Genomic DNA, 15,808 nt, shown 5'->3' with positions numbered 1-15,808 from the left:
GTTTTATACTGGCTGATTTTGGTCAAATCTTATATCATCGGAACAAATAGTGATACACCCGTGAATATCCAGTTAATAAATACCATGATTTATCGAATTATTCAAAAACTATCACAAGAAGTAGTACATACAGTTTTTATTACGGAACTATGTGATATTTCAAATGCATCAAATCTTTGCAGCTCATTGTTTTTCGAAAAATCAATCTATGTTATCTTTCAGAGAAAAACATTGATAAACTGAGAATTGGTGCACATGATATTGTCCAAGAAGGAACATGGCGATGGATTTATGATGACACATTTGTAGATTTCACGAACTGGGGCAATAACCAGCCTAATAATTATAGAAATCAGGATTGTGCAGAGTTGTTGAAATCCTTTTCGTACCGATGGAACGATGTTTCTTGCACATCGTTGTTGCAATATGTATGTGAGAAGTAGATTGGAGCTTGACATTAATTAACATAATCAGATGTATGTTATCTTTTTCTTGCTTAGGACACTACCTACATTAACAATCCATAAAATAAATAATATCTTGACTATCAAAGTCATATTGTTTAGAACGTATTAGGTTTTTATACATCATTAGCTTTCATTTTTATTCGTGTGAGTGTCCCCAAATGAAAACTGTACTAAAGCTAGAAAGTTAAAGACAGAAAAATTTTAAGACGGAAAATTGCAAAACTAAACTTTTTGTGCATCTCAATATTTGTAATTATGTTCAGGGTACGAAATAATGGTCCATGTCAACATTGAAAGACCCGGTCAAAGTGTATGACCCGGTTTCTTCCCTAAATCTATCAAAGCATGATCCGGTTTTGTCATTGAAAAATTGCAAAACCGTATAAAGTAAATTAAAATAAATCGTTCAACAGGAGTGTGATGCCTTGTTGGAAAACGATTTCATTAAGAGGACAACTTATCGTTTATTTGATTCCGTAAACACTTGAATTCCTGCTTATTGACAAAATATAAAAATAATTTTGCTTTGAAAAAAAACGAAAACTTTTACGGCGAAATACAGAGAAACGAATACTTTTTTTCTTAAATTATGAATTATGTAAATCCAAGTGTTCATATAGTGTATAAAAACTGTTCGGCCTTGTAAATTGAATGACACACATTTGAATGCGATTTTCTTAATAAATATTCCAATCAATCAAGGTGGGGTTACATGCACGATTAATTACTTATTTCGAAAGATTCCCTTTTAAATAGATTTCAACACGACATGCTTGCTTTACAATAAAATAAATATTGAATTTCGTTTGACGGAAAATGTTCAGATACAGGTCTCTTGTGTAGATTTGTCTCATTGGCAATCATACAACATCTTTTTTTTAATATAACGTTGCTTTTTATAAAGCTGTCGTTGGAAAACCGGGTCCTATACAAAGAGAAAACGGAGTCCTTCCATTTTGACATAGTCCATTTTTTCGTTCCATTCAAATATATACAAACATTGAGACGCTTTAAATGACTAGTTTTGCAATTTCAATGTTGATATCTTCTTTTCATACATTTCTTTCTGTACAATGTGCACAATTGAATGATAATTAAACATATTTGAGGCAAAGTTAACTTTTTTCTTCATTTTTGACTTGCCGTTTAACTTATTTCTCCGTTTCTCTTGAAGAGTAGAAGAAACTACTACTTATAAATATTAATTTTACTGTTTAGTATGTGTGTGGTGGTATACATTTGATGTGGCTCTGTATTTATGCATCCCGTCATTGTGTTATTGTTCTATGATGATTTTCGTATTCTTGTCTTTCATTTTTGCTAGTTTGCTTTGTCTATTTGCCTTTTGTTTTTCTTTGTTACATATGACGTGACTCAGTACTGATACATACCGTTATTGTGTTATTGTGCTATGATAAATTTTTGTATTCTTGTCTTTCATTTTTACTTATGTGCTTTTCCCATTTCCATTCTCAATTTTATTTTGTGTTTTTTGTTACATATTTGTTTGTCTTAATAGCGATTAAGATTATAACACATTGTTGATTGCTGTACCCAAATGTTTTAAAAATATTTTTACCTATCATGTCTGTATGTTGTGTTCACAAAGTAGGTTCGAAAAGGCCCTAAAATTGCCCCTTTTTTAGCTTAAATTTCAAATTAGGGTTTATTGACCAATATCACGGTGAATCAAAACTGATACAGCGATTAGATAGGGGAAACACCTTTTCTTGAACATTTACGTACCTGTGTTTATTTCATGACGTCTAAAATAGTACTCATTTTGATTTTCAACGAAAAAATCAATGAAAATGAGTAACTTTACATTGATTATTGGACAATGTCAAATTTTGCCAAAATCTCTTATCTTGACTTATTTGGTATGTAAAGATCAACGCTTTAGAATAAAACTTACACAGATAGATCTATTTAACTTTCGCACATGTTTTTAAATCAACTTAAAACATTTTTATCTTGTAACAGTAAACCTTATAATCGGGGTCAAATTCTATTTCTGGCTAAAAAAAAATTAAGAAATACATGGAATTTTTTTATAAGGACACAAGATTGATTTTATAGAATGTTTTGAGTTTTAAATTCTGCGTTTCATTTACCGACAAAGTACTAAGTCATGTAGTTTGCGAGTGAATGAGACATGATAAAATTGCAAAACAGACTCCAAAATGAACCCATTAGAAGTCAGGGGTCCGTGACCTGTCCTGTTATTTAGTGGTTATCGTTTGTAGCTGTCTTAAAAGATGTTTTCCTGTAATCAGGTGCTTATTTTCTTTAGGTTAAAATTGTTCCCCATTTTGCATGCAGGTGCCTAATATAGCTGATTGCTTTATATAGGTATAACTTTTTGCTGGAGGTCGTACGTTGTCTACAAAAAAGTCACCAATGACGGTCGAATAAAACAAAATTAAAAGGTCAAACAAAGCACGAAGTTGAAGAGCATTGAGGACCCTACATTCCGAAAGATTTTGCAAAATATAGCTAAGTTAATCTATTCCTGGGGTAGAGAATGAGAGACGAAAGATTATTTTAAGTCAAAAATAAACTGACAATGTCATGGATAAAAAAGGAAAAAAGATCAAATGACAAACAACAGTAAACAAGAAGCGTGTTTCGTTAACAACAACTTTAATCAAATACGAGATCTTCAACAGTGGTATACGACTTTTGCCTTTATTTAGATAACAACAATTCTGAAAAACTGCGCTAAATATAAAAATAATTTGCAATGAGACAACTCTCTACGTGAGACCAAGTGACACAGAAATGAAGAACTATAAGTCATTGTATGTCCGTCAACAATCAGCAAAGCTAACGACTTAGGCAATGTGCAAGTTTACTCTTATGATTCATCATTTCATATACAGTAAACATATTAGTCTTAGATGCATGATTTTTTTTATTAGTTGTTAGTGGCTTTGAACTAGCTGTCAGATAACTCAGAGTACTCTCCGATCTGTTCATTGTGTCTTTTTGTGTCGGGATGTATAAGTACCCGGCCACGTCCACTTATATTTTTGTCCATCTGATGAGTTTAGCCTTTTTCAACTGATTTTTATAGTTCATTCTTATGTTGTACTGTTATACCACTGTCCCAGGTTAGGGGGAGGGTTGGGATCCCGCTAACATGTTTAACCCCGCCACATTATTTATGTATGTGCCTGTCCCAAGTCAGGAGCATTTATATTCAGTGGTTGTCGTTTTTTTATGTGTTACATATTTGTTTTTCGTTCATTTTTTTACATAAATAAGGCCGTTAGTTTTCTCGTTTGAATTGTTTTACATTGTCATATCGGGGCCTTTTATAGCTGACTATGCGATATGGGCTTTGCTCATTGTTGAAGGCCGTACGGTGACCTATAGTTGTTAATGTCTGTGTCATTTTGGTCTTTTGTGGTTAGTTGTCTCATTGGCAATCATACCACATCCTCTTTTTTACATAGTAAAGCAATAAACAATAAATATATCAATGATATTTATTCTCCACATAACATCGATGACTACTTGGCTGGTAATACCCTCGGACGTGCATATATCCCAGTTAAAGATACAACATATAAGAAAACAATCTGCTTCATGATACAATCCTAAATATGGACTTCGATAAACGATTCAAAACTAGAATCTATGACTCTCGTGTTGATTATAATTTTTAAACGGCATATATCACAGCAGTTTCATACCCTCTAATCAGTCGTTTGTCTTTTATAGATCTCACTAAAATCGTTACGTTTGTGCATGTTTACACTAACACTATACGAACGTCAATGTCAGGCGTGTGCTCCGTACTCAAATACTAATGCAACATAGTCATAAAGATGAACAAATGAGATCGACCCGACACATGTTTTACAGTCACTATCACCAATTTGTTAACCGATAAAAAGACACACCATACGGTGACCTATAGTTGTTAATTTCTGTGTCTTGTGGAGAGTTGTCTCATTCTATATCGTACCACATCTTCTTTTTCACATCTAATTGTTTTTGTAAAGACATATCTAATTTGTTGTGTTGTTGTAATTTTACATATAATTGCTACGTTGCATTGCGTATTTAGCAATGAATGTACGATATTGATATCATGTCAAATCTTTTTGTATCGTTTTAATGTGTAATGAAAGCCGTATATTGACACCAAGATGTCGTGGTTTTCTTTTTTTTTTTGGGGGGGGGGACCGAGTTTCTTGTGTCGTTCATTGTATCTTGTATTTGCATTAGCTATCTTAATTTAAATATCGTGCAAGACTTCAACTATAATTTTGGATTTGGATTTTAAGATCGAGTTCATACGCATGTGATATAAACCTTGAGTACATCCATGTTGAGATGAAATTATAGCACCGTAGTTTATAATGAGCACTCTACCGGAAGACATGTCGCTCCATACGGATGCATTAGTCAGAGCCTAATACTATATATATATATACGAATGAAAAAATAAAACAATAAATTATTGCTTATTTAAGGTAAAACATAACTGTATGCATGACTATTGATACTGTATTCAGTTTATTTTAAGGAGTCCCCAAAGTGAAATTTCGATTGGTAATAAACTTTCTCTATCTTTGATGTAAATGTAATTTATTTAATTTTAGATCAAAAACCAAAATGTTTTGCTGAATTTATCTTCCATATAAAGCATTATCCTATACTTAATAAATCTTTTTACTACACCATCTAAAAGAGAAAAACCTCAAAAAATATTTCGGTGAAGTGGATCACCACAATTAATTAAAGGAACTATATATGAGTTAAGCAAAGTTTCAGAATAAAATCCTGCTGAAAATATTAAATCAAAGGTATAGTTACAGATTTAACAATAACAGGACAACTTGTTTTTAATATTTCATTTAATATGAGATCAGGACTGTGATCATTACCTCAACATATCAAACAGTACATACATTGTGTTTTTGTACGACATAACAATAATTGAGTCTTCCTATTTGCACCAGTAATCTTGGGGAAAAAAGATTGTCCTATGTTAAGAATTGTCTCTCTGTACGCACATGTCTTTCGTGCCCTTTTTTTTTATCAATGTTGATGATACATACTATCTGGATATATTTACCAGTTATAACAGGTAAGCCTTATCGAAACAATACGACACATGTAAGTTTACTTTAATGGTATATACATGTACACACATGGTCCATAATAAATACTCAGACTACCTGTAAGCTGAAGCAAGAAACAAAAAGAAAGAAGAGATAACATAACATAAGCAAAATGAAACAGAAAGACACACGTCAGTTTTCTTTGCAATTTATTCTAGCATGTTACAACACAAATACAGCTTAAAACTATTATTATCCGTACTGACAAGATTTTTTTTCTCCATTTGAAGACCCCAATGTTGTAACTCGTATTGAATCCGTTTAGATGATTTCTCCCCACTTGGACAAAAAGATGGTATAAGCCATGTCGAAGTGTTATGATTGAATATACAAAATTCAAGAAAACACCTAATAGATATCGTTTCTTTGACTCTAGTTCTGGATTTAAATTTCTCTTGACGCTCAAACCTCCACATTTGAAGGTCAAGGATGTATGAATACACGAATACGTTAGGAGATAACTGACTTAGAGAATTAACCATATGAATTATTAATGCAGGTAGTTGATAAAGTTATAAAGCAAGATATATTACATCTGCATATCGTTTACATATGTAAAATTCTTATCTATCTCTCACACATGTATCGCAACAACGATGTGCAAGGACGATCATTCCATTTGTACGAACGATTTTTCGCTATGTCTGCACAATTCTCATTTCCTTTATTATTATTAGGCTCTTTATTACTCCAGTTCGTGAAATCTACAGTTGTCTTATCATAAATCCATTGCCAAGTTCCTTCTTGATCAATATCATTTGCACCAATCCACATGATAACTATGTTGTTATCTGAAAAATTACATAATATGGACATTTCGAATACTGCTCTACAATGATTCATATACTAAAAAACTGTCAAGTATTATAACAAGAACTGTGTGTTCAACTAGTTTGTATATAAATCTGTGTTGTTTTTATAGCGAGAATCTTAGTTCCGAGTACACAGTTATTTCTTAGTAAATTTCTTTTAGACAATAAATGAAAATTAAAAAAATCCCACCTGCGCCTTTTCAATTATATTTTTGCAGTGTGTTGTACCAATTTTGGGACAATTTTTCTAAATTATAGAAAACGTCATCAGCTCTAACTCTAAAATCTTTTGACATCTTCAAAGTGCTAATTTTAACCTTTTTCAGCTGGACCAAATCAATTCTTTACTTTAAAATTCAAGACCCAATTGGTTTTTTTTTCAGTGTCATTTCACCCCCTACTTTGTATACATGTACACATATGGTCCATAAAAATTACTTAGACTACCTGTAAGCAGAAGAAAGGAGAAATTTTATGGACCATATGTGTACATGTATATACCATTAAAGAAAACTTACATGTGTCGTATTGTTTCGATAAGGCCTACCTGTTAAAAAATAATGAATTTGGAAGAGGTATAAAAAAAAATTTGGCATGTAACACACTGTCCTAATTAAAGACTATATTCGTAGACAACTAAAATCAATGAACGATAACTATGTACTCGGATCATTTGTCGTCAGGTAAGCACACGACCTTCAAAAATGAGCAAAGATAAGACTATTAAGTAACAGTTAAAGACTGGAATTACAAACTGTTAACTCATTGAAAAGAGTAACCTAACAGCCTCATTAACACAAAACGGATCAAGTGAAAATTTATTTCCTGACTTAATAAAGGCATTTTCGAAGAAATAATCTCGAATAAACTCACCAATCATTACAGATTGCAGCCATTGATTTTCCGATTCGTCCTCTATTTTAATCAAGAAAGAACCCCTTCTCTTGCAATCCGCCTGAATAGATAGTTAAATAATTATAGTTGTGCCCTTTCTTAATCTATATTCCAATTTTTTTGCGAATATACCTAAAATAATGATCCAAATTCAGTCATCATATGTTTGATGAATATACAATTGAGAATGGAAATGGGGAATGTGCCAAAGAGACAACAACACGACCATAGAAACGAATATATAAGCATGTTCAAGAACTGAGTTTCGTTATTGATGTTGGAGTTATACAACATTTCGCTATGTCAAATATTAAAATCATGACATATTCCATAATCGAAGGTTTCCGTAGAGGCAATATACCATTATGTCATTTTTAATATTCTACATCATAGTAAACTTCGGACTATTGAATATTAAACAACCAATTAAATTAGCTGTAAGTCATTCAGAATTTTAAAATAATTATGAAATATTGTATTAATGGATTTCTGTTTCTTTCTTGATGAGATATTGGTAACTTTAGTGCTTCTGCTTCCCCCACAAAATGAGAAATGACATCCCATAAATTAAATTTCAAATGATTTTATTACTGCCTTGTTTGAATTTTCTAAATTTGCAAGCAGCGATGGGGTAATCGAATATGTAATGGTAATTAAGTGTAATGCATTACAATTTTCCATGTAATTGAATGTGATGTGTAATTAAGCATTTTTTAAATTACATGTAATTGTTATTTAAATAATTACAATGAAAAAAGCATGTAATGATCAATAACTTTTGTATTACATTTCAATTACATACCAGTACTTTTATGCTGTTAATGATAGGAAATTGTCGTGTAAAATTTAAATATTATTTATTTGACATAAAGAAATGTTTCCTTAATAGTCTTATAACTTTAAAAATGCGAGAATCATATATTGGTGTTGTTCGGTTTTTAAGAAAGATCTTTATCTGAATAGATTGAAAACATGTATATAGTATATATATATACCACCAAAACATGTATGTATGGTTAAACAAATGTGTAAATCTCTCTTTAGACAGTTCATTTAGAATTTTAAATCAATGTACACAATAATTTTGTCAAATTAGTATCCACAAAAGGATTATAGAAATAAAAGTTATCAGCTGTAAAACAAAACAGCAATTAATCAGATTAAAATTTGTAGTAACAGCCTAGGGACATGCCACTATTACATGTATTGTATCTAATATTTTGACATTATACATAGACGTATTTACACTTGTATGTACAAATTTGTCCGCCATTACGTAAAACCATACAGGTTCCCTTAAACTTTGACATTATAATTGAAAACATTTGACGTAATAATTAAAAAATGATTGTTGCTTGACGTCAAAAAGGTTATTCGGAGTAGATTTAAAGTCATTCGGAGGGAAAATACAGCTGAATACCAAAATTGTAAATAGGTTTATTGCTTGTCCTAAAAATTATTTTTAATCTTGTAACAATCATATTTTTGAATAATTGTAAAGTAAACAAACATGGAAAATTTTGATATTTAATCCATTTATATTATGTTTAATTAAATGGCTTCATTTCTGAGTTGTGAAAATATCCCTTAACGTATTTGCAAGTTTATAGGAACATATTCCTTCTTCTATCAACACATCTTATGATTGAGATGAACCTGCCACATCAACTCCTGCCGAAACAAAGTGTTCGGACCAGAGAGATGCAGACTAAATGACAAAACCTTAAAAAAAATCTAATAATGACCAAATGCAATGGTAAAACTATGCTGTAAGTTTTGATGAATATTTTACACATGCTATTTATACATGATATATATTGCTTAAAAAGAAAAAAATGTAATATGTAATTTAATCAATTACCTTAGTAAAGTAATTGTAATTTAATTAATTACATTTCAAAAACTGTGTAATGTGTAATTAGTGTAATTGACCTTTTTTGCAATGTAATGTGTAATTTAATTGATTATATTCCAATGTATCTGACCACAAGTCTGTTTGCAAGTGCTGTTATCGGCCTATTGATTAGTCAGCAATTAAAACAAATGTCCCTGTCCTAAGTCAGGAGCCTTGAGTTCAGTGGATATCGTTGGTTCATGGCTGCCATATTTGTTTTTCCTAAATAGGTTTGACATTGCAAATTTCAAAAAACTTCGTAAGATAATATAAAGCTGGTTCATCTATTTTATTAACTGTCATACTGTGCTTGATATTCATATGACGAAGACGTAATCTTTTAAGCTGTTTAATTGAGGTCTGTATCTGGCTTGTCTGTATCTGGTAGTAGTCCTTTTTTAATTAATGTGTCATAGGCATTTCGTTTAGTTTATTTTGTTAACAATCTGACATCAGACTCTCACTTCTTTTAAACTGAGTTTTACTGTGCGTATTGTTGTGTGTTTAATTTTTTTTCTACATTGTTCGGCTGTTATCTGCTCTTTGGTCGGGTTGTTGATTCTTTGACACATTCCGTATTTCCCTTCTCAATTGTATTATCTACCATATGTTACTTACGTTAGAATCGTTCCACGTCTTTTGGTCAGGTCCGATGTAATAACAGTGGCTACCGAAATTTATCCATCCTTTCTCACATGACATTTCTGGAAAAAATACGTAATAGGTATATATATATATATATATATATATAAATATGAGCCAAAATATTTGTCAACATGATTTAATCACAACATTTTCGTATAATTACATCTTATATCAGTTCGTCTAAATAACAGTCCAACAATGTTAGATCTGTACATTTGCGAAAGCATTTGTTTTGTTCTTCCCTGACCGGGATTCGGATTCATTCTACGATGATATAGTGGCACCAAATAGCTTTGAAGCGCTAGACCACTCGATCATCTAGGCTTTACTACAGTATAGCTTTTGGTTTTATCTTTTATCGTTAGTTTTATTCTAGCGTCGTAACACAGTACATGTGATATAAGGCATGAAGATGGAAATTTTACTTCAGATCAGCTTTGTTCATCTATTGTAGATAATTTTACAAATAAATGTAGGATGCAGTCACAAAATTTTTGTATTATAAGTACGTCTGAACCAATGACAACTATATGACAAATTTAATGTATCTGATCACAAATGATAGTGTTACAAGGCTGATATATACACATACATATAATGTCAGTGACCGCCAAGGGAAGTTGGAGGAAAAAAGTTTCTTTCAGGTTAATTTCATGTAGATGGGATATGGTGTTCAGACTTTGTAGGTTATAAAAATGTGTAAGGGGAGATGTGGTTATATCTTACATTGTTAAATTGTACGATACTTCCTTTTGAGCTAAAATTTCAAAAAATCAATGAGACCTTTTAAATCGAAGGATCTGAATATAGAAATATGGTTACTAGTATCCCTTAGTCTTTTTCTGACCGGCAGTAAACCCTGGCTGTGCGGGATGTATAAGTCACTTTCCTCAGATATTGGTCGTTACATATGATGTCAAGTGTAGATAGAGTGCCAGGCACTCTGCACGTTAAGAAACCTTTCAATACATCTTTGAGGTTCCGTTTGTGAAAGGTTGAAAAGAACAAAGTTCAGTATACATCCATTTTCCAGTGGATTTCTATACTTTCTGTCACTCACACCGGTTAACTATCTATAACAGTCTTTATCTCTTACTTAATTGTTAAAGTGTTCTTGTTCTCGTCCAGATTGTGCCTCACAACAACCAATCAGTCGTTATAATTGTGTTTCTACCAGGTGAAAACTTGGGTATAAACTGACCTTTCGTTAAAAATCACTAACAATGTACCAGCGTCAGTCCATTAGGTTATTGAATTTTTTTCTGAAATGCTTCTATTTTTTGCTTTGATATTTTGTATATAGTATATAATCAGGGAATACGTATATAGTTTGAAATATGGTTTGGTCGAGTTACACTTGTCAAAGTTTTGGTCCTACGAAAATTATTATTACTTGGGATTCTTACTTTTTGATATATTGGATTTTACTCTTCTGTCTACTGAAAGTCATATTAAAATAAGTTACAGATCAAGTCTGAAATTCATTCTGGTTTGGCAAAATTTTCGGCTTCAGAAGGTTAATGTACAAAACAATAAAATATGAGTGAATGATAGAATATGCAAACGTAAGAGAATACTCATGGACAATACTTAAGATACAAAGCACGTTGGTTGTTGTTATTCAACATGGCAATAATTTGACAGCCAAGACAAAGAATTGACGCGATCGCCAAAACTCTAAATACCTTACCACAAACAAACATAGATTTCCACTCTCCTGTTTGGCGACAGACAGCAAAAGGTGTTCCAATTATTTGTGTCCTATTCGTACATTTATACTTCATGCCGTGCCCTAAATCTCTGGAAAGTCCAAATGGTTCGTTCAGTTCAGCATTTACGACAATTGGTCTCCCGGTACAATCTTTGAATACATAACTAAGTTTAATTATTATATGTAATTCACCAGGATAAGATATGGGTTCAGATTGCTTAAATTATGTTTAACACCCTTATCAAAAACTTTTAATTTCCCATTCGCGATTACGAAATATATAACAGAATTCATATTTCTATGCACAATAAAATATTTCAGTACCATGGGGAAATTTAAATAATTAGTTGAGCATCTACTGTATAATGTTTGGTTATATTGAATGATAATGTGACATTTCTATTAATAGTTAATTCGATTTTCGAGCGAATCAGAATTAAAAAAAACTTTTGATTTTTAATCAGGTATAAATACGTGATGTCTCTCTTTGCTACTTACATGCAATTTCACAAGTAAATCCATCTCCTTTAAAAGCACATTTGTATCCCTCTCTACAGTTATGTCTTGCACATTTGCCAACTGGCGCCTAAAAGACATATAAATTCTTCAGAAAAATCAAAAAAATCACAGACTATGAATGCGATGCAATAGTACAAGCCTTATCAAAATGTTTTGATAAGTTAAATATGAGTCATAAAATTCTGTAACTGTTTCTTTGTGAGATACTTCAAATCGATTGACACTTTTTAGTTAAAGGGTCTACTCGACTTTATTTTTTGTGTTGAATGAGAAAACATTGACCGTATACCTAAATAATCGTAAATAGTTTAACAAATTGATTGACTAAAAATGTACATTTTGTAACATTTCCACTTTTAGAATCGGTCGTCATTTTGACGACATTAGAGTTGGCCAAATATCTTTAAAATTACAGGGAACCTTATTAACGCCGTGTGTACTCGTAAATACTTCTATTTTAAAAGGTGAGCAATAGTCTTTTGTTCTCAGAAATATTACACACAAAACCACCAGTCAAGCGTTGTCTATAACTGAACAATGATTGAAAACATAAGGTTGAATGTGTTCAACAAATGCTGTTAATCAATGTTAGAAACTAAATAGTCTTTAAAGGTATACAAAAATCAGGGTAAACAATAAAAACTAAAGGGAATCACATGCAAATATTTCAAATGCTGGTGTGTTGACACGGTTAATATTTCCAGATGTGCATGTATCAGCGGATGTGAAGATAAACCAAGTGAAATGTCACCGTCGGGAATAGAACCCGATCGGTTATTCTTCATAAAATAAACTTTTGTGGTATGTGAAAATCTAAGACATTGAAAATAAACTCATAGATACAAGGATTGAATTTGATATGTACGCCAGACATGCGTTTCGTCTACAAAGAATCATCAGTGACGCTCGAATAAAAAAAAAATTAAAAGGCCAAATAGAGTACGAAGTTGAAGGGCATAGAGGACCGAAATTCCTAAAAATTTGCCAAATACAGTTACGGTATTCCTATTCCTGAGGTAGAAAAGCCTTAGTTTTCTCAAAAATTCAAAGTTTTTTTCAACAGTTAATATATAATTATGAACTTATCAATGATAACTGAAAGCAAGTCGTTTGTAAACTGAAACACAGACACTCGTATCGGTCAATCAATTCGTGATGGTGACCGTAAAACGGCTGTAGTATTGGTTTCAGGATGTCGGTAGGATATCTCTGTTAATTAATTCCGTATACTGTGATCATGCACTAGCGTAACGAATAAATTGTATGATTTACCCATATGGGAGTATATCACTGCTGAGAAAAAAGTGATTTATATTAATAGCACAAAACACTTCTTTTGATCAAACAAAAAAAATGGGATCTCTTTTGCTCTTGTCTTGGCAACTAGATGATTTACAAGCACTGTTTTTCTTAGAGATATTTTAACGACGATTAAGGTTTTAAAGATGTATAACGCTGATGGAATTTAAAAAAATAATTCATGGAAGTGCATAGATTTGTTGATAATTTACAAATAGCTTGGGCCATGATATTCAACATGTTAAAATTTTATCCTGAGCGTAGGCGAGGGATGAAATTAACGAATATCACGGTCCAAGCCATGTGTAAATTTAAAAACAAATCTATGCCTTTCATGCATTATTTCAATTCAAATAGGCCATAGACGGTCATTCAAAAACTGAGACGATGGTAGGTATACTGTGTCTGTGGCTATTCTTTTTTACTCCCTGTTAGATAAATCTCATTCAATCTAACAAATAGGTTGGTTGCATGAATTATTTCGTAAATAACCAAATAACCGATAGAAAAAATGTTTTTATTCCTTTAAATTTAAAATCCAACATTGCCATTTTTGATTTTCCTGTTTTTCTCGTAAGGTACTGTCAAATCCAAATTTGACATTTCGTAACGAAGGAGCCGACCTGTTGACTTGCTGAAACCAAAACATATGCAAATAATGCAATAGAATCGAAAATAAAGATAAAACCTACCTGAAAAATCGATTTTGATAAAATACTATATGAATTTCGATGGTTCACGTAATGGAAAAACCTTCCTTTTTAGCGTTTTCGTTTGTACGACGTCATTTTTTGAAATGATTAAATGCATCAGAGGCAGTAATGGACTTTCGCGGATTTTTAATTTATTAAGATTCTGTTGATTTCTCAAAGCCATTTTGCATTAATTCTTTTTGTTATGCATCCTTATTAAAATATAAGTTCTGTAGTGGGTTTTTTCAACTGCAATTTTAAAACAATAAAATTGGCGTAGCGGAATAGTTTCCAATACATGTGGATTTACGTGGCGGTATATTGTAACATCTTTTATTTTGTATATGTCTGAGTCTGCGCTACGTATATATATATCGAGAACTTTATCACGGTGTTGTTTACAAACCGAAAGAATCACGTCATATTAGATTACCTTATGATGACCAACTAATTATATCAAATATTATCACAACTGTAATATGTATTTATATTATAACGGTATGACTATGAGATAAGTTAAAACTATTAAGGTAGCACAATACAAAGATTTTTCATCCCCAATCAGACACCTTTAAACTCATGTAATTCCACTCATCTTTCTTTAAATTTTATAAATGAGGTACCAAAAGAAAGAAGAATGATTATTCTTTCAAATTGTGATAATTTCATTATGACATAATTATTGCATAATTAATTGTTATGTAATAAGTTGCCATATTGTGATATCCATACTTGAATGAATTTAGCTTCTTTGTTATTCATAGCATCCCAAAATATTTTATAGATTCTTGACCTCCAAAACTGTGTCTCAGATTTTTCCTATTGCATTTCATTCCCTCAAAAATCTTCAATGAAGTTTGCAACATCAATTCATAAGAGACCACTAAATTCAATTGGGTATAAAATTTGTTCTATTGAAGTTTTTGGAAATCTGAGACACAGTTTTGTAGGTCAAGCTGTGTTGTAGAAGAATTTATAAACTATTTTGGGATTCGATGAAGAACAAAGACGCTAAATTCATTCAAGTGTGGACATCACAATATAGCAACTAATTACATAACAATTAATTATGTAATAATAATGTCATAATGAAATTATCACAATTTGAAAGATTAATCTTTCTTCTTTCTTTTGGTACCCCATTTATAAAATATAAAGAAGGATGAAATGAATTACATCAGTTTAAAGTTGCCTGATTGGGAGTGAAAAAATCTTTGTATTGTGCTACCTTAAATAAGCAGTTAAACCATTTACCTTTGACCATGAAGATATGTTCGACGAAAAACATGTTCTTGAACAAGTTCCACTTCCGGGTTTATATTTCCATTTATATCACATATTTTCCAGTCACGCCTGTAACTAACTTTAGAACAAGTCGACGTTTTCATACATTCTTTGAGACAAGTTAGAAAACTAACTTTCAGTAATCTACGAAGTGCAGCGTGGTGATAACATTGTCCATAAGTTATCTCCCCTGGTGTTAGGATTTGCGGATTTTGACATTTAATATCATTAGCGTCACAAACATCATCCAATGACCAAGAACATATTAACATCACATTTTGTAAAAGTAAAAATGACGTCACTCCCTTCATTTCTCTGAGTGCTTTTTTTTTAATCTAAACAGAATTAATTTAATTTTGGATGTAACGCGTCTTCTGATTGGCTGACGTTATTTTGTTATGAGCCCATAGACATAAGTTAGTCATGTGACTGTGACGTCATCAACGTTTTTTCATG

At 31.6% G+C, this 15,808-nt stretch overlaps 1 protein-coding gene across 1 annotated transcript in view; it reads right to left on the bottom strand.

The window, feature by feature from the left end:
* Nucleotides 1-15,808, bottom strand: part of LOC143050745 (uncharacterized) — a 32,049-nt gene that overhangs the window by 2,073 nt on the left and 14,168 nt on the right. The window contains exons 2-6 of the mRNA XM_076223864.1: nucleotides 12,057-12,144; nucleotides 11,538-11,708; nucleotides 9,821-9,906; nucleotides 7,288-7,369; nucleotides 6,853-6,861 (exon numbers count right to left, since the gene is read on the bottom strand). Of these exons, the coding sequence (XP_076079979.1) occupies nucleotides 6,853-6,861; nucleotides 7,288-7,369; nucleotides 9,821-9,906; nucleotides 11,538-11,708; nucleotides 12,057-12,144 (436 nt within the window). The remainder of the gene's footprint in view (nucleotides 1-6,852; nucleotides 6,862-7,287; nucleotides 7,370-9,820; nucleotides 9,907-11,537; nucleotides 11,709-12,056; nucleotides 12,145-15,808) is intronic.

Source organism: Mytilus galloprovincialis, chromosome 11 (genome assembly GCF_965363235.1).
Source record: "Mytilus galloprovincialis chromosome 11, xbMytGall1.hap1.1, whole genome shotgun sequence".
Taxonomy (NCBI): domain Eukaryota; kingdom Metazoa; phylum Mollusca; class Bivalvia; order Mytilida; family Mytilidae; genus Mytilus; species Mytilus galloprovincialis.
The sequence above is the reverse complement of the archived record's forward strand: the minus strand, read 5'-3'. Positions and strand labels throughout refer to the sequence as shown.